Source organism: Aythya marila, assembly GCF_965140915.1.
Source record: "Aythya marila genome assembly, chromosome: 18".
NCBI lineage: Eukaryota > Metazoa > Chordata > Aves > Anseriformes > Anatidae > Aythya > Aythya marila.
The window spans coordinates 1,286,628-1,306,919 of record NC_139059.1 but is presented as its reverse complement, the minus strand read 5'-3'; the positions used below and the strand labels follow the sequence as shown (position 1 = coordinate 1,306,919).

At 68.7% G+C, this 20,292-nt stretch overlaps 5 protein-coding genes across 5 annotated transcripts; 3 read left to right on the top strand and 2 right to left on the bottom strand.

Annotated features, from left to right (window-relative positions):
* Window positions 1–3,324: 3,324 nt before the first annotated feature.
* Window positions 3,325–9,241, top strand: GPRC5C (G protein-coupled receptor class C group 5 member C). Its single transcript, XM_082774618.1, has 5 exons — window positions 3,325–3,665; window positions 6,474–7,533; window positions 7,976–8,064; window positions 8,235–8,372; window positions 8,574–9,241. The coding sequence occupies exons 2-5, from the start codon at window positions 6,516–6,518 to the stop codon at window positions 8,604–8,606; spliced, it is 1,278 nt and encodes a 425-aa protein (XP_082630744.1). The 5' UTR covers window positions 3,325–3,665; window positions 6,474–6,515; the 3' UTR covers window positions 8,607–9,241.
* Window positions 9,242–11,089: 1,848 nt separating this feature from the next.
* CCDC137 (coiled-coil domain containing 137) lies at window positions 11,090–13,472 on the bottom strand. The gene is made up of 6 exons (XM_082775265.1): window positions 13,270–13,472; window positions 12,503–12,633; window positions 12,170–12,374; window positions 11,821–11,903; window positions 11,646–11,725; window positions 11,090–11,551 (listed from the first exon to the last, which is right to left on the bottom strand). The coding sequence occupies exons 1-6, from the start codon at window positions 13,449–13,451 to the stop codon at window positions 11,366–11,368; spliced, it is 867 nt and encodes a 288-aa protein (XP_082631391.1). The 5' UTR covers window positions 13,452–13,472; the 3' UTR covers window positions 11,090–11,365.
* OXLD1 (oxidoreductase like domain containing 1) lies at window positions 11,845–15,097 on the top strand. Its single transcript, XM_082775266.1, has 2 exons — window positions 11,845–11,951; window positions 14,564–15,097. The coding sequence occupies exons 1-2, from the start codon at window positions 11,919–11,921 to the stop codon at window positions 14,924–14,926; spliced, it is 396 nt and encodes a 131-aa protein (XP_082631392.1). The 5' UTR covers window positions 11,845–11,918; the 3' UTR covers window positions 14,927–15,097.
* A 2,626-nt stretch (window positions 15,098–17,723) lies between these two features.
* On the top strand, window positions 17,724–18,193 carry PDE6G (phosphodiesterase 6G; the record flags this gene model as incomplete). The annotated part of the gene is made up of 3 exons (XM_082775242.1): window positions 17,724–17,869; window positions 17,969–18,009; window positions 18,117–18,193. The coding sequence occupies 3 exons, from the start codon at window positions 17,724–17,726 to the stop codon at window positions 18,191–18,193; spliced, it is 264 nt and encodes an 87-aa protein (XP_082631368.1).
* A 363-nt stretch (window positions 18,194–18,556) lies between these two features.
* Window positions 18,557–20,018, bottom strand: TSPAN10 (tetraspanin 10; the record flags this gene model as incomplete). The annotated part of the gene is made up of 3 exons (XM_082774595.1): window positions 18,557–18,860; window positions 18,939–19,534; window positions 19,932–20,018. The coding sequence occupies 3 exons, from the start codon at window positions 20,016–20,018 to the stop codon at window positions 18,557–18,559; spliced, it is 987 nt and encodes a 328-aa protein (XP_082630721.1).
* Window positions 20,019–20,292: the final 274 nt, after the last annotated feature.

The window sequence follows — 20,292 nt, the reverse complement described above, 5'->3', positions numbered from 1 at the left end:
GCACGGCCACGACCCTTTTGTGTGGGGGGGGTCTTTGCATTCAGGGCACAGCGCGGAGCGGCCCCCCCGCTCCCCCTGCTCGTGGGTATTCATTCATGCGGCCCTCGCCCTCCCATCACCATGGCATCCGGCAGGAACTGCCTGCCCTTTTCCCAGCCTTTGCAGCCAAGGCGCTGCGTGTGCTGCGCGGCTGCCCGGGGACGGCCTCCGCTGGCCCCTCGCCCACCTCTCGGGGGGCTCTTGCGGGGTTTTTTTTTTTTGGGGGGGGGGGAGTTTGGCCCCGCAGCCCTGGTGCGGGATGCGGGGCGGGGCGGTGGGGATATGGGGATGGGATGAGGTGGTCGCCCTGCTCCCTGCAGCAGTTGGGTACCGCGGGATGTGGGCACCCCTCTGCGTGGTAACATCTGCTGGGGCAGCCTGAGCAAACCCCAATTTTGTTTGTGGCCCCAATGACCCCCCCTGGGGTGGGGAGCGGGGCCTGGAGCCCCCACATGGGACACAGCAGGGGACAGACCCCACAGACATGGGCACAGCTAATCCCAAACTACTGGGATTAGTGCCGGCACCCGCGTCGCTGCAGCTCTGGTGCCAAACTCAGCGAGGCGCAAACCCCGCGAGGTGGCCGCGGCGCTCACGCTGGTGCCAACGCTGGTGGCGGACACCCGGCAGCAGGAGGGGTGCTATCGGAGGGACACGGGGTGCAGGGGGGGCCGTGTATGGGGCAGGATGGCTGTGGAGGGGAAGGGGGGGGCTCTATCCGAGCAGGGGGGCTCGGCCCATCTGCCCCTCTGTGTCAGGCTGCCGGGTCCTGGCGCGGTGCCGCCGTGGTTGGGGGTGTTCCCGTGCCAGCGAGGGGATTTGAGGACAGGGGACGGATCCGGAGCGTCTGGAGGAGGACGGGGACGTGGGGGTGAGGAGCTCCAGCCCCCGGCACCGCCTGGACGTACCGAAACCCAGGGGATGAGCCAGGAGCAGGGGCTTAGCCCAGGGGTCTCCAGATGCTGGGTGTGGGCGGGGGGGGGGGGACCCATCTGGCGCTGCTCGGAGGAGGTGGGGAGGGAAGATGTGGGGGCTGGTGGGGACAGGGACCCCCCCCTGCAGAACAAACGGGGTCAGGGCTGGGGAAGGGTTAACGCGGCCGTGCCGCAGCTGCCGCGATCGATGCCACCAAGCACCCGGGGGTGCTGATTACCCAGATTTAATTGGCAGCTAATTGACATCTCTCCCACGCCGCCAGCTGGGGGTGAGGGGGGTGGGGGGGGGGCTGCCCGGGTCGGTGCTTCCATCCCCTGGGATATGGGGCCAAAGCCCCCCCGGCTCGCAGGGAGGGACACACGATCCTCCGCTGGGCCTGGGGGGCGCTGGGGCTGGGACCCCCCCCAAAAAAAAATCCCTGACAGGAGGCAGTGGGGCTGGGACCCCCCCAAAATCCCTGGTAGGGGGTCGTGGGGCAGGGGCAGGGATGGGATGGGATTGGGATTGGGATTGGGATTGGGATTGGGATTGGGATTGGGATTGGGATTGGGATTGGGATTGGGATTCCCCCCGCAGCTCACCCCCGGGGGATGTGAATTTAGGGGGCGGTTCTGACCAATCAGAACGCAGAGCTCGGGTTTGCCCCCCCCCCCCCCCCATCCACACACACGCACACACTCGGAGGGCGCCTCTCTGATTGGCTGCAGCCTGCCCCCTCCCAGCCAATAGGAGCGCAGGGCGTGGCGCAGGGATTTGTGAATGGGCCGGGGCGCGGGGCACAACCGGACCCCCCCCGAGCCCCCCAGTGCCTCCCAGTCCCCCCCAGTCCCCCCCAGTCCCCACCACCTCCCGGCCACTGGTCCTACGCCGTGGCCACCAGCCCCAACCCCAGCCCCCCAGCCAAGAACATCTTGATTTCATAAAAAAAATATAGCTGGGGGGGGGGTCTGAGGGGGGCTGGGGGGGCCCAGCACCCATCCTGCTCCCCCCCCAAAGGGCGCTGAGCACCCGCAGCTCTCAAGGAGCCCCCTGCTCCCAGCCCCCCCCAGCTCCCATCCCGGCCCTTTTTGGGGAGCTGAGGCGGGGGGGGTCCCGACCTCCCCCCACGCTGCCCCCCACCCCGGGGTCGGCACCAGGCTGGGAGCCCCCTCCCCACAAAGCGGCTGCCCCAGCGGTGGGGACAGATGGCATATAACCCCCCCACCCCCCTGCTGAGCCCCCACCAGAGCCAGGGGGCTGAGCCCGGCACCGGGGGGGGGGGTTGTGAGCTGGCATCGCCCCCCCGGCACCCTGTGAGACCCTCCCTGGGGGACACGGCCTGGCTGCGCCCACCCCGGGGTGCTGGTGATGTTGGGGGGGGGGCTGGGGGCTGCCCCCACACCGTGGCTCCATCGAAGCCCCCAGGAGCCATGGCTGGGGGGCTGGGTGCTGGGGGGCTCTGCAGCCCCTCCGAGGCGTAATGGGGCTGCTCCCGCCCCCATAAACGCCTGTTTTCACACCAAAACCTGCCTGGGTCCGGCTCCGTGCTTGGGAAAGGGGCGCAGCACCCCCTGCGCGTGGGGCTGGGTCCCACCACCTTTAATCCCCCCAAAACCTACCTGGGGCACCCCCCACGAGGTGCCACCCTCGCGGTGTGACCGTGCCAGCCTGCCTGGCCCCAGGGGCCACCAGAGGGCAGGGGCAGGACCCCCCCATGGGGCTGGCACCCAGCACCCAGCACCCAGCACCCAGCACCCAGCACGGCCGGGTCCTGAGCACCAGCCCCACAGCCCCACATTCCTCCCTAATTCCCCCATAAGGTCCTTAGCCTAATCCCCCCAAAACCCCGGCCTTCCCGCTGTAATTCCCCATAAACTGGCCCCCGTGGGGCTGTCCCGGTGGCGGGGGGGCTCAGCCGGCCCCCGGGGGGATTTGGGCTGCCCCGTGCCCACCCTACTGAGCCTGGGAGCGGGGTGGGACGGGGGGCAGCGGGGTCCCTGCTCACCTTTGCCCTCAGTGCCCATAAAATGATCCCATAACGTGGGGCTGACCCACACGGGCACCCCTGCACGCCCAGCACCGTGCGCCCTGGGGCAGGATCAGCCCCCAGCACCCCCCAGCCCGAGCCCCCTTGGGCAAACAGACCCCATTACAGCCCCCCCGGTGCTGCCGACGGGGTTAAACCCCAACCTCAGCGGGGCGGGTGGTACCCGGGAGGTGCTCGCCCCATTAATTCTGGCATTTCGGGACCGGATTACACATTAACCCCAGCACCCAGCGCCTCCCACCCAACCTCCCGCAGGATTTCCCAGCCCGCAGCTCCTGGGGGGGGGGGGTTACGGGGCAAGGGGGGGGAATTGCCCAGGAAGGGCCAAGCCTTGGGGCCCCAGCTCTGGTTCTGCGTGCGGAGGGAGCCCGGGGAGGCTGCCAGCCCCCCCCCGGCAGCGCTTATTTACTTGGAGAGGGAGGTGGAACCGTGCTTAACCGCGTCCGCCTGCGGAGAGGGGGCTCGCCGCTGGGCAGAACCGGCTCAGATGGAAAACAGCTCCCCAGCCCCGGCGTAAACAGCCGGGAAAAAGGGGGGGGGGCGAGCACACAGGGCGCCCCCCCCACAAGGTAGGGCCCTCACCTTCGCCAAGGTGAGGCCGAGAGGGAGCCGCCGCGGAGCAGGGCCTGGTGCCGCCGCCTGGCCCCGTGGCTCTGGAGGAGAGGTAAGGCTGGAAAAAATGCGGTGTTTTCGGAAGCTCGCCCCGCGAAGGAGCCTGGCGAGGCTCCCGGGCTGTGCCGAGCTGCCCCCCCCCCCCCAGCCCCTCGCCGCGGCTGCTGTGCCACCGGGGTCCGGCTCTGCCAGCTCTGCCACCGGGGCACCCGTCCCCAGCACGGCCACGGCACCGGGACTGGGCTGAACTGGGTGCCCAACACCCCGGCCCCACAATGCCACCAGCACACGGCAGCCTCGCACCCAATTTACCCCCCCTCGGCTGCCTCCCCAGCTGGGTGTTCCTGTAGGACCTACAAAAACCCCTCCTGAGAAACCGGGGCTGGAAAGCTTGGGGGACAGGGGAAAGGGGGGGGGGGGGGCACCAACCCGATGTGGTGGGCACACGTGGGCAGGCACCGGGCACTACGGGGTGGCCTCGGCAGGATGGGTGCTGGCGGGTGGCCCCACAAGGAGCTGGGGGGGCTGGGGGGGCAGCAGGGGCTCGGGCCAGGCACCGCGGGGAGCGCGCCGTGAGCGGAAGGAAGCGCGGCAGGAACCGCGTGCAGCCTGGCCTCTGCAGCACGGGGCGGGGGCAGCGGGGGCGCCGGGGGAAGCTGGTCCCCGTTCCCAGCCCGACCCCAAATCCCCGGGGAAACTGAGGCACGGAGAGGCCACGGGGGGAGGTGGGAAGGTGGCGGGGCCCCGTTGTGCCACCCTGCTCCATGCATGGGGGCGCACGGGGGGGTGCCCCCAGCAGGCAGGGAGGAGGCTGCCCCGGTGTGGTGCTGGTGCCAAGAGCTTTTTAGGGCTAAAGAGGGCAGGAGGGACGGTGGCTGTGGGTGCAGCACCCGTCCCCGGTGTCCTGCCCCGTCCCCACGGTGCCACCCCTCGTGCCGCGGTGCTGCCAGCCCCGGCTCTGCCTCCCTGGGATCGTTTTTGTCGGGGGGAGGACCCGCCAGCGGCGCGCTGAACTTTCGGCTGCATCCTTCACCCTCTTGCTTCACCCTCCCAAAATAGCAGCGCCTGCCTGGAAACCTCCTGCGGGGCCAGCGGGGCCACGGGTCCCCGGGGTGCCCCGAGCCTTCCCTCGGCTCTTCCCCATCCCCGAGCCCCGGGGGACGCGGTGGTTTTGGGGTGCCCCGAATGAGCCGTGGGTGTAGGGTCAGCCCCGCTCCCAGCCCCGCTCCCGGGACCACCGAGCCCCCGGGCTGGGGTTTCCCCAGCCCCCAGCCCCTCGCTGGCTGCAGGCCTCTCTCAGTGCCAAGGGCTGAGCCGCCGGCTGACATTCCTCCGGGAGGCCCCTCGGGGCTGCTCGCCTTCAGTTCCCGGGCTCAGCACCGCAGCGAGCACCCTGTGCAGAGCCCCCCCCCATCGGTGAGGCCACCCCGGTTCTGTCCCCGTCACCCCAAGAAGCCCCCGGGGGCTGCGGCACGGGCTGAGCCCCCGCACGCTCATCGCACCGCTGCTCGGAGGGGGGCTCCCGACTCGCTCCCACCCAGCTCCCCCCCTTCACCCCGGTTCTGTCCCCTCCTTTTGGGGACAGCCCCCGCTGGGTGCCCCCCTTCCCAGCCCGGTGCGCTGGGGCAGGTCCCGGGCGCGCCCCCCCGGCAGCGGCGCACCTCGGGGAGGGGCCGGGCCGGGCCGGGCAGGCGCGCACGGGGCTGCGGGCTCGGGGCTCGGCACGGAGCGGAGCGGAGCGGCCGGGACACCGGGGCGCTGGAGCCGGTGAGAGGGGCCGGGAGGGGGTGAAACCCGCGGGGCTGGGCAGCACCGGCACCGGGATGGAGCCGGGAACCGGCACCGGGGGCGAAACCGGCACCGGGAGCGCAAACGGGACCGGCACCGGGAGCGCAAATGGGGCCGGCACCGGCACCGGGAGCCGTCCACCCCGGGGCTCTCCTGGCCGCAAAGTTGGGGAGGCTCCGGGCGAGTTTGGGGCCGGCACCGCTCGGGGACGTGGGGGGACCGCGAGGGGTGGGGGGCACCGGCCGGGCCGGGGGTGGCTGGGGTTGTTTCCCCCCCCCCCCTTCCCGGTACCGGGACTCCCCGTCCCCATCTCATGGGGTGGCTCCGGCCCGGGGGGGCTGGGCAGAGCCTGGACACCGGGGGGGTGCCTGGCCGCGGGAGGGGAGCAGAGGGGGCTTTCGGGGGGCGCAGGGATGGGGGCAGCGATGTGGGGCCCCCCGCCGCCCCCATCCCAGCCCCGAGGTGACCTTGTCGCAGGTTTCCTGCCCGGTTTCCTCCCTCCAGCTGGGGGGAGCGCAGGGGGCTGCAGCTTTCCCCTCGCCTTCCTCCTTCCCACGGGCACCCCATGCTCCTTGGGGGCTGGCAGCGTGGTCAGGGACCCCCGTGCCCAGGGGGCCGTGCCGTGCCGTGCCGTGCCGTGCCGTGCCAGGCTGCGGCTGCGTGCGGCAGGGAGCTCTGCTGTGTGGGGCCAAACACGGGACCTGTGCTGGGTCAGTGCCCGGAGCCACAGGAGGGAAGTGGGACAGGAGAAGTGGAAAGGGGAACGTGCGGCGCGCGCAGTGCCGTGCCAAGGGGACCGACCCGGCCCCGGGTGGTGCCTCTGCGGCCGGCCCCGACCCATGCTCGTTGCTCCCGGGCACGGTGCTGCGTCCAGGCAAGGAGGGCTGGGAGATGTGCGTCCATCTGGGGCTGCACCCGGAGCTGCTCGGGGCTGCGGCGTGGTGCTGGCACATCCCGGGCTCACCGGGACCCCGTCACCAGCGGTGGTCTGGTGGGAGATGGACCAGGGACCGTGGGCAGGGAGCTCCAAATCCCAGAGACGGCTCCTTGTAACGCCTCCTCTTCCCCACAGGGTCCGTGGACGCCGCGCTCAGTGCCCACCCCAGGGTGCAGGATGGGGACTGTGGGGGTGCTGCCCGCGGCCGCCTGCGTCCTGCTGGCCCTGCTGCCCCCTGGCCGTGCCCAGAGCACCCCCCCGGCGGGCTGCGGCAAGGACCTGTCCTCGCTCTACTACAACCTCTGCGACCTCTCGGCGGGCTGGGGCATCGCGGTGGAGGCCGTGGCCAGCCTGGGCGTGGTGACCAGCTTCGTGCTCACCATCGTGCTGGTGGCCAGCCTGCCCTTCGTGCAGGACCCTCCGAAGAAGAGCCTGGTGGCCACGCAGGTCTTCTTCATGCTGGGCACCTTCGGGCTGTTCTGCCTGACGTTTGACTTCGTCGTGGGGCCCAACTTCTCCACCTGCGCTTCCCGACGCTTCCTCTTCGGCGTCCTCTTCGGCCTCTGCTTCTCCTGCCTGCTGGCGCACGCCGTCGCCCTCAACTTCCTAGCGCGGAGGAACCGGGGCCCGCGGGGCTGGGTGACGCTGGCGGTGGCCCTGCTCCTCGCCCTGGTGGAGGTCATCATCAACACCGAGTGGCTCACCATCACCGTGGCGCGGCGGGAGGGCGGCCCCGCGGACCCCTGCGTGCTGGCGGACGCCGACTTCGTCCTGGCGCTCACCTACGTCATGGTCCTGCTGGTGGCCGCCTTCGGCACCGCCTGGCCGGCGCTCTGCGGCCGCTACACGCGCTGGAGGAAGCACGGCGCCTTCATCCTGGCCACCACCGGCCTCTCCATGGCCATCTGGGTGGCGTGGACGGCCATGTACCTCTACGGGAACCAGCGGGCGGGCGAGAAGCCCGGCTGGGACGACCCCACGCTGGCCATCGCGCTGGTGGCCAACGCCTGCGCCTTCATCCTCCTCTACGTCATCCCCGAGGTGACGCACGTGACGCGGCGGGGCCCCGAGCAGGCCTACGAGGACGACGGCTACCCCACGCGGGGGGTGGGCTACGAGACCATCCTGAAGGAGCAGAAGTCGCAGAGCATGTTCGTGGAGAACAAAGCCTTCTCCATGGACGAGCCCTCCTTCGGTAGGCACCGGGCGCGACGCACGGGCTGCGAGACGGCTGCTGCGACGCGCCCGGGCGGCTGGGAGCGAGGCCTGCGATTGTTGTGGCTCCCCCAAAACACGCCGGGCTGGGTTTACCAGTTTAGGCTGAGCTCACCCCGCTCCGGGGGTGCTCCCCTCCCCGGCGTGGGGTGCCCGCGGCTCCCGGCCCTCCGCCCCGGGCGGGCGCTGCTCCCTACAGGAGGACGTGTCGCCGAGCTGGCGGCGCTGGGGAGACCCTACAATAATAACACGGGGCGGTGCTCCCCCACCCCGCAGTGATGCAAACCTCCAGGGACGTCCCTCCCGGCCCCCGGGAAGGGCGCAGAGCAGCTGGCTGCTCGTTAAACCTGCTAACGAGGCCCCGGGTGGGGTGGGGGTGGCGGCGCGAGCCCCCCGTTTTCACCGTCCCCGTTTCTTTGCAGCCAAGAAGCCGGTGTCCCCGTACAGCGGCTACAACGGGCAGCTGCTCACCAGCGTCTACCAGCCCACGGAGATGGCCCTGATGCACAAGGTGAGAGCCCTCTCCTCTGAGATGGTGATGGGTCCCCTGCAGGTGCTGGTAATGGGGTGCTGGGGAGGGTCCCCCCCACGCCATGCTGCTCCCCAGGACCCCGCAGGGAGCGCGCCCATGGGCTGAGGGTGCTCCCGGTGCCCCCACGGACCCATTTTTCCCCTCCGCAGAGCGAAGGGCCCTACGACATGATCCTGCCCCGTGCCACCGCCGCCAGCCCGGCCGCGGGCAGCGCCAGCTCCACGCTGCGAGCCGAGGACGCCTTCGCCGTGCAGGCCCGGCACGCCGCGGCGCAGCGGAGCGGCCAGGTGAGTTAATGAGCAACGAGGGAGCCGGCGAGGGGGCAGCAGGGTTGGGCTCCTGCCCAGGTACAAAGTCTTTCCGTGCTTTGATGTCTCCGGGGGAGGGCAGAGCTGGGGATGGCAGGCACCGGGGTGATGCCGCTCCGTGCCGTGCCGTGCCGTGCCGTGCCGTCACGCCTGCCCGGTGCCATCCCGCTCTGCCCGTAGGTGCAGTCCCCGTACAGCAGGAACCGGTGGTGAAGCCCAGGTTCCACGGAGCCAAAAAAGCCGTGGCCCTGCTGTCCTGATCCTCTGAGGTCTCGTCCCTCCCCGCCTCGTCCATCCGCCCCCGCCAGAGCTGGTTCCTGAGCTGGGGACGCCTGGATGTGGCCCCGGAGCCAGCGCCGTGCCGCCCGGCCGTGGCACCCGCAAGCTGCCTGCTCTGCCCGGCTCCCCTCGTCCCTGCTGCCCACCCTGCCACGAGGACCGGCTCCTGCAGGGCCACCCCGAGCCACCCCACTGCTGCCTTCACCAGACACCCGGCCCCTCGGGGACAGGGACACTGCTGCCGGACAGCCAGGGGCACGGGGCGGCTGTCCCAGCGCTGGGACTGGGCGCTGCGCCCCTTCGTGCTGGACCTCGAGCCATCCCCGAGCTCTCCCAGTGCTGCCCCCGCTGTGCCTCAGTTTCCCCTTCACCAGGGGATGGGGAGGACCCGGTGGTCTCCCCCCGCGGCTCCGGCCGCCTTCTCGGTGCCTTCCCTCTCCGCCTCTCTCCCCGCGCCGGGCTCGGGGATCACCCTCGGGGGGGGCATCGACGGAGCTGGGACCCCCTCCTCCCGGCTCCCTCGTTGGTTTTTCCCCTCCCTTTTTCAGGTCAGACCCATTAAAGTTGAGTTTTCCTACACGGTGGCACCCGATGGGGACAGGGGGGACCCGGCTGCGCTGCTCCATCCCCGGCTGTGCCGCGGCCAAGGGCTTCCACCTCGGTGTCATCGTGCTCAGCCCTGCATCCCCCAAAGGGACGAGGCAAGGTCCCAACTGGGATCCTGCTCCCCAAGCACCCCGGGGAGCCTTCACCGGGGCCAGGCTGCAGACGGGGCGGCCGTGCCAGGAGCTGGCAGGCTCGGCACGGACCGGCAGCCCGCGGGCAGATGGGCTGCCCGGCGGGAAGCGGCACGGCGCGGAGGACGTGCCAAGGTCGGGGGCGGTTTCTCCTGCCCGGATTGCCTTTCCCCTCCGCAGCGATTTCTCCTGCCAGGCAGGAAGCCTGCGGCCGGGCGAGCGGCAGCACCATGAATTATTCAGGGCCTGAAATGGCTCCGTGGCGGTGGCTGGGGGAGGCGGGTGACCCCGCTCTCCTTGAGAGCACCGTGCCCCGCGCGGGAGTTTGGCACACACACGGCCCTGGGTTTTGGCCCCAGCCCTGCCAGCGCCTTCCCTCTCGCTACTGGGAATGCCACCAGCTGCGGGGACGTGACACAGCCCCGGCAGGGGTCGGTGCCCAAAAGCTGGGGACGTCCGTGGGTGCTACCGGGGTGCGCAGCAGGAGCAGGCGCCCGGTCCTGCTGCGGGAGCTGCCGGTGCCCCCAGGGGTTGTGCTGCGTCACCCGTGTTTGCCTGGCACCAGCAGGCAGCGGGGACGTCTCCAGGCAGCGCCAGGAGCTCAAGGTCCCCGGGGCTGCCACCACGGCAGCGTGCTCTCCTCCCTGCCGCCGGCACCGCGCGGCACGCGGCGTGTCCCCCGTGTGCCTGGAGCCAGGCTGGGCACACAGCAAATGCCCCCTTGGGACACCAGGATGGGGACAGCGCAGTCCCCAGCACGCATCCAGCCGTGGCACAGCACCGTCTTGCTGGGGGGGCGCAGAGGAGGCAGCCCTGGGGGCAGCAAACACCCCAAAACCAGGGCGTGCAGGCGCTGCCCCCGTTCAGCCCTGCGCAAGGGCACCGGGGCTGGTTTGGGCCGTGCCATCCCCGCTGCCACCGGTGCCCCCAGCCCCCTCCCGGCACCACGGGAGCCCCCGGACACCGCCGGCCGCAGGGCGCGGGGCGGCCCCGCTGCAACAGGCAGCGCTTTGTGCTGGGGCTGTGGCACAGGGAGGCCGAACAGCGCTGCCTTTGTGCCGCACAGGTGAAGCGGCCGCAGGCGCATGTGGGCTGCGCCGTGCCGGGAGCGCTCCCCGGTCCTCAGGGTGGGAGCAGGGGGCACCGGGGGGGCGTTATCCCCAGTGCGGGGTCGTTTTGGGTGTTGTTTTGACTGTAGGAGCGATCCTGCCCAGGGAATGGCAGGGATATAGGGTGGGGTGGTGGTGCTGGGAGCATGGTGAAGGATTGGGGGACTCAGCTGTGTCCCCGAGGGGTGACAACGGGGGACGGTGACACCATGCAGGTGAACCTGGCCTCAGCCTCAGGGTTGCTTCATGTCCCCAGGCTCAGCTCGCTCCCTGGCACCAGGGTGGGAGGCGGGTGGGTGACATCCAGGCACAACAGCCCCAGCCGAGGGTCCTGCCCCAAGCGGAGGGAGCACGGTGCCAGCGCTGCCAGCCCGCGGTGACGGCCAGGACCCACGCTGGGACTGCCATCTGCCGGCACGCCACGCCACGGGCACAGCGCCGCGCCTTCCCCACCACCCTGCAGGGAGCAAGCGCAGCTGGGACCCCGTGCCAGGACAGTTTGGGAAGGTTTGGGAAGGTTTGGGAAGGTTTGGGAAGGTTTGGGAAGGTTTGGGAAGCAGAAACGTGCTCGCACCATCAGAAAACGGCATTTTATTACAAACGAGTCCATGGCACCACAGGCTCCTGGCTGTGGCGCAGGTGCCAGGGAGGTTGCACGGCTCTCGTGAGCCCCAGGGCGCAGTCGGGGCAGCAGCACAGGGCTGGGACAACCGCCCCCTGTCACATCCTGGCCTTCTGTGTCCCCCCTGCTGCACACCCAGCTGGCTGCCACCCCTCTGCTGCTCCACGTGAGGGTCCGGGGGGGCTCTTGTGCCCCCTCGCCGGGACGGAGGACGAAGGGGAGGGCTCAGCCGGGCACCCCACGGGCTGCCTGGGCCTCCCTCTGCTGCCGTTTGCGCCGCTGGATGTCGCGATAGGCCTGCACGACGCGCGCCCTCTCCTCCTGCACGATGCGTTGCCGAGCCAGCGACATCGGTGCCGCCGGGGACACCCGGCCCAGGCGAGGAGCCAGCAGGAGCCGCTTGCGCCCAGCCTGCGGGCACAAATGGGGCAAATCAGGGGGGGCCAAAGGGAACGGGAGGGCACGGCCACGGGGCAGGAGCCTCGGGCTGGATTCTGCAGCTCACCTGCTCGGCAGGACCCCCGCGGCGGGGCCGTGAGGTGAGGGTGGGCGGCTCCGTCACCACCTCGCCGAACGCCACCGTGTCTGAGGGAGAGGCAGAGCCCGGTGTCAGGCTGGGGGGCGCCGCTGCCGCCCTCTCCCGCCTCCCCCCCGTGCCTCCGGTGCCAGCCCAGCCCCACCTCGCAGCAGGCTCTTCTCCAGCAAAGCCTCTTTCTTCTCCTCCTTCTTCCTCCGGGCTTTGTCCAGCTTCTTCTTCTGAAACCTGGGGAGCCGTGTGATGAGCCGGGCTCACAAGCAGACAGCGGAGCAGGTACGGCACCAAATCTCCCCAAATCTCCCCAAAAACCGTGACCCTGCAGCTCTCCCCTCCCCGCCCTGGCCCCAAGCTCCCCGCAGCAGGAGGGTAAAGGGGGTTCAGGGGCTGCTTGCAGAGGCTCAGATCGTGGAGCCGAGACCCCGGAGCTGGCAAAGCCCCGTGCTGGGGCTCGTCCCCGCCGCCCCCGCCGCGCCGTGGGGCCGTGCTCTCACTCTTTTTTCCTCCTGGATTTCTGCGGTGCCGCCCCCTCCTTCTCGGGCTCGCGCTGCACCTGGTTCTTGGTGAGGAAGAGGATGCGCTGCACCTCCTGCTCCATGCGGCAGATGTAGGAGTGCTCCGACTCCCCCTTCCCCCTCTTAAATTTGGGCACCGCGATGTCCCCGTGCTCCGCCGGGGGCTTGGGCTGCTGCTGCTTCCCTGCGAGAGACACGGGCAGGGGATTTAGGGCTGAAAGGGGGGGGTCCCATCGTGCCGGGATGGGGATGAGGGACCCCTGGGGGGGCACCCCATGCCGTGCCATGGCCCGGAGCCCCCCCGTGCCCCACCTGCTGCCCGCCTCCTCCCGGATTTGGGGTTCTTCATGGCCTCGCGGCTCCGCATCAGCTCCCGCAGGCTGGAGGGGATCTCCTGCTCCTCGGGGTGCTCGGGCCTCAGGTTGGCCCCCGCACGCTGCTTCCTGCGGCAGAACCGGGAACGGGATGGGACGGGATGGAATGGGATGGAACCGGGGCGACGGAGCCCGGGGAGGGTGGGGGGGGGGAAAGATGGGCACGGGGGGGCACCGGGGCACAGGGACACCTAGATGTGGGGTCACATGGGGTCACCGGGACACCAGGACATGGGGACACTGGGATATGGGGACACCGGGATATGGGGTCACACGGGGTCACCGGCACCCTGGATGTGGGGACACCGGGATATGGGGACACCGGGACACTGGGATATGGGGTCACACAGGGTCACCGGCACCCTGAGACATGGGGGGGCACCAGGATACGGGGTCACACGAGGTCACTGGCACCCCAGGACACCGGGACGTGGGGACACCGGCACCCTAGGACGTGGGGGGGGGGTAACCGGGATATGGGGTCACATGGGGTCACCGTCACCCCGGGACATGAGGGGACACCGGTACACCGGGATATGGGGACACTGGGACACGGGGGCACCGGTTACCCCAGGACACCGGGACATGGGGACACCGGGGCACGGGGACACCGGGACAGGGGGACACACCGGTGCACCGGGACACCGGGGCAAGGGGACACCGGGACATGGGGACACCGGGGCACGGGGACACCGGGACACTGACCTGCCGCGGGGCGGGGCGGCGGCCGGGACCGGGGCCGGGGCCGGTCTGCGTCCCCGTCCCTTCCCGGTCCCGGTCCCGGTCCCATTCCCGGCCCTGGCCCCGATCCCGTTGCGGGTCCCGGCCCCGTTCTCCGCTCCGCGCCCCCGTCCCGGTCCCGGTCCCGTTCCCGGTCCCCGTCCCATGCCGGCCCCGCACGCGGCCGGGCCCCGCCGCCACTTCCCGGTTCCCTCCCGCCCCGGTCCCGCCCCCCGCTCTCCCATTGGCCGCTCCCAGCCTCCGCGCTCTGATTGGTCGGCGGCTCGGGGAGGCACAGCTGCCATTGGTCGCCAGGGCTGCCGCTCAGGGGGGGAAGGGGGGCGGGGCCGTTGGCGGGGAGCGGCGGCGGGATGTGGCTGCGGGGGGCGCGGGGGGCGCGCGGCCTGGCGGGGGGGCGCCGGGGGGTGAGCGGGGGCGGGGCTTATAGGGGGCGGGGCGGAAAGGGGCGGGGTTTAAATGGACAGGGGGCGGAGCTTGGGGCAAGGGGGGGCTTGGGGGTGGACGGGGAGGGGGCTGGGGGGGGCTGGGGGCTGCACAGGGGGGGCTGGGGGCAGTAAATGGGGGTCTGGGGGCTCCATATGGGGGTTTGGAGGCTCCATATGGGCTCTGGGGGCTCCATATAGGGGTCTGGGGGCTCCTCATGGGGGTCTGGGGGCAGTAAATGGGGGTCTGGGGGCTCCATATGGGGTCTGGGGGCTCCACATGGGGGTCTGAGGGCTCCACATGGGGGTCTGGGGGCTCCATATGGGGTCTGGGGGCAGTAAATGGGGGTCTGGGGGCTCCGTATGGGGTCTGGGGGCTCCACATGGGGGTCTGAGGGCTCCACATGGGGGTCTGGGGGCTCCATATGGGGTCTGGGGGCAGTAAATGGGGGTCTGGGGGCTCCGTATGGGGTCTGGGAGCTGCACAGGGGGGTCTGGGGGAGCAGTGAGGGGTTTGGGAGCTGCACTGGGGGGCCAGGGGGCTCCATATCGGGTCTGGGGGTTGTACGTGGGGGTCTGGAGGCTCCATATGGGGGGCTTGGGGCTGTACATGGTGGTCTGGGGGCTGCACTGGGGTTGCTGTGCCTACACCAGGGGTCTGGGGGCTCTGAGGAGGACCCCGTGTGTGAAGGCAGGGACGGGCTGGGGGTGAGGGGAGGTTCGGTGGGGCTGGGGGCACCAAGGAGGGCTTGCTGCTTGGGTCAGGGGGTGCCGGGGGGATTTGGGGGGACAGCCCCCAACCCCTGCCACCACCACCACGGGGCTGCCCCCTGCAGGACCACCCCAGAGCCCCCCACCCGGGCACCGCCTGCACCCACCAGAAGAGCTCAGACACCCCAGGAAGGGACAACGGCAGCAAGGGGGGCTCGGACCCCTCGGGGAGCGACCACCGGGCAGAGACCCCAGGGGCCGAGGGGGCCGAGACCCCCTTCTCCCCCCCCCCCGACCTGGAGCCCCCCACCAACTGCTGCATGAGCGGCTGCGCCAACTGCGTCTGGGTCCAGCACGTGGAGCGGCTGCTGCGGCACTACGGGGACGGGGGCGAGCGGGCGCTGGCGGCCGTCGAGAGGCACGTGCAGGACGAGAGCATCAAAATGCTGCTGAGGACGGAGATCAGGCTGCGCGCCAAGAAGGACTGAGCCCCGCAAACCCACCCCGCTGTGCCCCCCTGTTTCTTTGTGGGGTCGGGATTCGGTTTGTTCGGGGTGCCGAGGCACTAAGGGGGTCCCCACAGGACATCGCTGCCCGGTGCCTGGTGCTTTTGCTTCCCCAAGCCTTATATATTTATATTTATATATAAAAAAGTAATATATAGAGAGATGTGTGTATTTATATTTATTTTTATTTTTATTTTCATATTTATTTTTATATTATTTTTCTATTTCTATTTCTATTTTATATTTTATATTTATATTTTTATTTATATGTTATATTTATATTTATATTTATATTTATATTTATATTTATATTTTATTTGTATTTATATTTATATTTTATATTTATATTTTATATTTATATTTTATATTTATATTTTATATTTATATTTTATATACAAAGCGCCTGTCGCCCTATTAACAAACCACTCTGGGACCCCTCTGCTGGCACAGGTAGGAACAGGAGCTGACCCGTTAGCCCCTCAGCGCTTGTTCCCAACCAATTTTACTCAAAAAGAATACAAAAAAAAGGACTTTTCTCCCCCCACACGAGGCAGGGATTTTCCCCTTGCCTCGTCCTTGCGGCGGAGCCGTGGCGTGAGAGGAGCGCGGTGGCGGCCGGGGGCCGTGGCTCGGTGTCACACCGCCCCGCTAAGCCTCTTAGGGGCCCGTCGGCACCCGGGGCTGGGGGCAGGCGTCCCCCCGGGGGCCTCTCGGTGCCCGTCTCCCCCCTCTTGTTGTGGGATTTTGCAGCGTGCGGCCCGGGCACGTGGGCCCCGCAAGGGCAGCGCGCCCGGCTCCGCGGCGCCTCTCCTCTCGGTGCCTCTTCCTCCCCGCTCGTCTCTGCCCTAAAACCCCTTAAACTTCACCTTCAGGCGTCCCCTCCCTAAATCCCGACCGGGATGAGCAGGGTCTCAGCCCGCTGACGCGTGGCTTGGGCAGGAGCCGGGCAGGATCCGGCCCTGTCCCCCCTCCCGGGTGAGCTCGCCAAGGGCACTGCCCGCTCCCCAAAGCGGCCCCGCGCTAACGAAGCTCGGTCTGGCAGCGGTAATTAACAGCAGGGCCCTGGCCTTTGCTGGGCTGGTGGCTGGTTCCGCGTGAAACGCTCCCGGATCCGCGTAATCCTATTTGGGGAAGGCTAGCTAATTGCCAGCGGTGGAAGGGGCTGGCGGTCAATTAAAGTGCGCTGAGATTATAGCTTTTTGTAATTGCTTTAGGGCCGGGATTACGGCAGGCTTTGGAGTGATACTGCCGGGCTGCAGGGCTGGGTGGGCAGGGGCTCCCAGCCCCTTTTCCCCAGGTTTTGAGCTCAAGAATAGAGCAGGTTTTGGGTTCAGGAACAGAGCGGTTGTCCTGGGGTGCCTGTGGCAGTGCTCAGGCTGTCCCCACGCTCGGATGTCCGTGGTGCCACCTGGGATTAGCTGGTGGCCTCGTGTTTCGTGCACCTGATGGGCTGGGGATGGGATTGAGATGGGGACAGGGACAGCAGGAGCCCCCCAGCAACCCCCCACAGCCCCTGCTGTTGTGGGCACGTTGTGCCCAGTGCCAACACCGTGCTGGAGAGGTTTTGGCCACACGGTTCTGCCTTGCCCTGCTGGGACGTTTGGTGCCTGTGTCCCCAAATGCCATCCCGAGCACGTTCTGCAGGACTGAGCCCCCCAATCCCCACGGCTCAAGGCCTGGGGACCCCCCCGTGGGCTCTTTGCTGCCGTTCCCTGCCCCTCACCGTGGGGCTGACGCCCGGCCCGTCCCCACCCCGGTAATCCCGACACCCCCTCCCCACACACACGCTGCCGGCCCCCCCGGCGCAGAGCAGGGGGAAGGACAGCAGATTACCCATTTGAGGAGAAGGGACTTAATCCTATTACCCCGGGGCAGGATAAAATCCACCGGCCCCCAGCCGCCACGCACAGCACCCATAGGACACGCGGCAGCGGGCGGAGGGAGTCCTGCGGAGCAGCGCTGGCCTTTGGGGACTTCAACTCCTGCGTAAGTGACAGCTCTGCCACCTGGGGCACCCAGGATGCATCAATTTGTGCTGGGACAGAGCCTGCGTTCGCCTCCCGTGCTCGGAATTTGCAGCCAAACCCAACAGCTCCGTGCTGGGTCCCGGCGAGCCCGCAGCTGGAGCGGTCTCGGTGCCGAAAATCTGCGGTGCCGGGCACGTCTTGGGGAGGCACAGGAGGGATGGAGCTGCCCTGGGATTTCTGGCTTGGGATTTTTGTAGCTCCTTGCCTTGCAACCCGTGGCCAGACCAGGGTCTGCGCCGTCCTGCAGCACACAAACCCCGAGGGATGCCTCGGTCCCTGTGGCTGCAGTGTCACCAGCTCTTGGTGGCACCTTCAATGCTTGGCACAGACCCCGGGGGTGGTGCCAGCGAGGGGTCCTGGGGTGCCACATCCACCCTGGGGTGGGGGCAAGGACTGAGGGCACTGCCCAACGAGCGCAGGGGCTCGGCGTGCCCTTCACTGCCTTTGGGGTAAGGGGATTAGCAGGCTCTGAGCTGGGCTAATTCCAGGTTGTGGGGACGAAAGGGGCACGGAGGGGGCTCTCCCCCAGGGTGAGCACAGAAAGCTGATCAACGACAGCCAGGGGGGGCTCAGGGCAGGGTGGGAGCACCCCAAAGGCACCGTGTGTCCCCTCGCTGGGTGAGGGGGCTGCAGCCGGAGCCCCCCATGCCCCAAATCTCCCCCTCCAGCAGGTCTGAGGAGCCGTCCCGTGCCAGCGCCGGAGCCGTAGGGACAGCCGCGACCCGGGGCAGGCTGCTGGCCCCGGCACAGCCATGAGCCTGGAGCCCCACAAACCGGAGATCAAGTCAGCCACCAGGGTGACCGGGGGACCCGCCACCCCCCGGAAAGGACCACCCAAATTCAAGCAGAGGCAGACGAGGCAGTTCAAGAGCAAGCCACCCAAGAAGGGGGTGCAGGGGTGAGTGGGGCCGAGCAGCGGGACCCCATGCGGGGACACGGATGGGGGGTCCCAGAGTGGCACAGGTCAGGGGGAGACTGAGCCTTGCTTTCCTTGCAGGTTTGGCGATGACATCCCGGGCATGGAAGGGCTGGGAACAGGTACGGGGTCCCGATCCCAAATCTGCTGGGGGCAGCAAGGTGCCCTGCGGGGACAGCTGCTGCTGCCGGGGTGGGTTTTGTGCTGATGCAACCTCTTTTCTCCCCAGATATCACCGTGATCTGCCCTTGGGAAGCCTTCAGCCACCTGGAGCTGCACGAGCTGGCTCAGTACGGCATCATCTAGGCCAGTCACGGCCACCGCAGCCCATTCACCCCATAGCACTGCTTGTTTAGGAGCTGCCCCCTTTGTGTAGCAGGGCACAGCCTGGAAAAACTCATTAAAACCCAAAATGAGTGCAGGAGCGTGGTGTCATGATGTGGGGTTGGCAGGGACGGGGCTGGGAGGTGTCTCCTCATGCCAGGGGTGCAGGGAGCCAGCGGGAGGGGATGCAAAGATGGGCTACGGACATGGTGGGGGCTCAGCCTCTGCAGAGTTTTATTCTGGGCAGCAACAAAGGGCAGATGGAGAGCACGGAGCCCCCCAGCCGTGCTCAGCAGCACCCCAACCCCTGAGCATCCCCCACTTGTGATGGCAGCCAGTTCCCCCTCAGCCCTGCATTCCGGGCGCGATGTCCGCGAGCACCTTCAGCGCCATGAGCAGCCCAGCAGCCTCCAGCAGCACCAGTACGGCCGCCACACTGGCGATGCCGCCCGCCTGGCTGCGGAGCCAGGCTCCGAGCTGCACCACGCAGCCCCCCAGGTGCACGACACCGGCCGCCTCCACGTCCCCGAGGCTCAGCACCCCGCGGGCACACTGCTCGTTGGCCACGGAGCCGTTCTGCAGCGGCTGCAGGCAGCAGGAGGAGGGCACGCTGCAGGCTTGCACCCCCGGGGCGCTGCAGTTGAAATACCTGCAGGAGAAACGGGGAGAAATCACCAAGTCTTGCAGCGAGGACACCCCCTGAACCCCCCCCAAAACCTTAACTCACGGGTTGCTCTCCCAATCTCGGTAGGATCGGAGCCCGCAGCAGCTCAGGGCGCGCTGCACCTCGTCCACCAGCAGCCGCAGGTCGGGCTCCTGCTGGTAGCGCAGCAGGCAGAGCAGCAGGGCGGCACGCAGGGCATCCCGCAGCCGGCGCCTCGCCGCCAGCAGCAGCAGCCCCCCCAGCACCTCCAGCCCCACAAAAGCCAGCACAGACCCCACGAAAAAGCGCAGGAGGCAGGCGCTGGAGCGCAGGGCCCCCAGGCAGCCGGCTAGGGACACGGCGCTGGCCCCCAGCCCCACCAGCACGAAGAGCAGCATGGGGTCAGAGCCCAGCAGGGCCAGGCGTTCGTCCTGTAGGGACCCCTTGGCCAGCAGCCCCCAAACCCCCACTCCCAGGGCCAGGAGGCCCAGCAGGAGGAAGAGGAGGTTCCAGAGGAAGGCCAGGTACCGCACGCAGTGGCTGAAGGCGCCCGGTTTGGGGGTCACGGGGTGCCACTCCTCGGGGTGCTGCTCGGCCACAGAAAGGTGCACGTCCCCCAGCTGCAAGCCTTCATCATCGTCATCATCAGAGGGGTAGGGCAGCTCCACCAGCCTGGCTGCCTGCATGGGACAAAGACACAGACCCCGTGGTGGCTGTAGGGCCTGCAGACCCCCAGAAACACCCCCATAATGGCCCCCAGCCCTCACATTTCCTATGTACACCAGCACAAGGCAGCTGGGGGCTCCCAGAGCCACCCCATAACCCCAATGGGGTGTGGGTGAGGTGGGCATGGGGCACCCTACATCCACCCCCCTGGGGGCTGTGCAGATGGGGAGCCATGGGGGGAGCCCTGCCAGAGACCCTGCCCCTTACAGGGACCCCCAGCTCATCCCTATGGGGACCCCCAGGGATGCAGGCACCCATAGGTGCCCAGGAAGCGCCCAGCCTCCCCAGAACCAGGACACGGAGCCACCCCAAGGACCCCACAGACGCCAGGACGGGGGTCCTGGGGGTTACCTGGGGCAGCAGCCGGCTGCTCTCCCCGCTGCCCCCCACCCCGTGGGGGCTTAGGAACCGGGACAGCCGTTCCCTGAGCGGCGCCATCCTGCTCCCCGGGGCTGCTGCAGTCACGCTCCCATCATGTGAGAGGCTGCGGCCGGGCCTTAAATAGGGCCTGCAGCTCCCAGCACCGCAGCTGGGCCCACTCAGACCCCCCCCTGCAGCCCCCACAGTGGCGGGTGGTGAAGGTTTGGCAGGGTGGGTCCAGAGCCACCATTAGAGGGGCAGCGGGGGCGAGCAGGGGACGATGATCCACACCCCAAGTGAGCCCACCCCGTGGTTTTCTGACCCCTTGGGGACTCCCCCAACGTGTGGGGGA

What these genes read in the sequence shown, in the direction of transcription:
- GPRC5C (XM_082774618.1), top strand. Translation starts at nt 6,516, where the DNA reads ATGGGGACTGTGGGGGTGCTGCCCGCGGCCGCCTGCGTCCTGCTGGCC. An exon ending in CATGGACGAGCCCTCCTTCG is followed by an intron (nt 7,534 to 7,975) that starts GTAGGCACCGGG and finishes GTTTCTTTGCAG; the next exon opens with CCAAGAAGCCGGTGTCCCCG. An exon ending in CGGCGCAGCGGAGCGGCCAG is followed by an intron (nt 8,373 to 8,573) that starts GTGAGTTAATGA and finishes CTCTGCCCGTAG; the next exon opens with GTGCAGTCCCCGTACAGCAG.
- OXLD1 (XM_082775266.1), top strand. Translation starts at nt 11,919, where the DNA reads ATGAGCCGGGCTCACAAGCAGACAGCGGAGCAG. An exon ending in ACAAGCAGACAGCGGAGCAG is followed by an intron (nt 11,952 to 14,563) that starts GTACGGCACCAA and finishes TGCCCCCTGCAG; the next exon opens with GACCACCCCAGAGCCCCCCA.
- CCDC137 (XM_082775265.1), bottom strand. Translation starts at nt 13,451, where the DNA reads ATGGGACGGGGACCGGGAACGGGACCGGGACCGGGACGGGGGCGCGGA. An exon ending in AAATCCAGGAGGAAAAAAGA is followed by an intron (nt 11,904 to 12,169) that starts GTGAGAGCACGG and finishes ACGGCTCCCCAG; the next exon opens with GTTTCAGAAGAAGAAGCTGG. An exon ending in GCGGGGGTCCTGCCGAGCAG is followed by an intron (nt 11,552 to 11,645) that starts GTGAGCTGCAGA and finishes TTGTGCCCGCAG; the next exon opens with GCTGGGCGCAAGCGGCTCCT.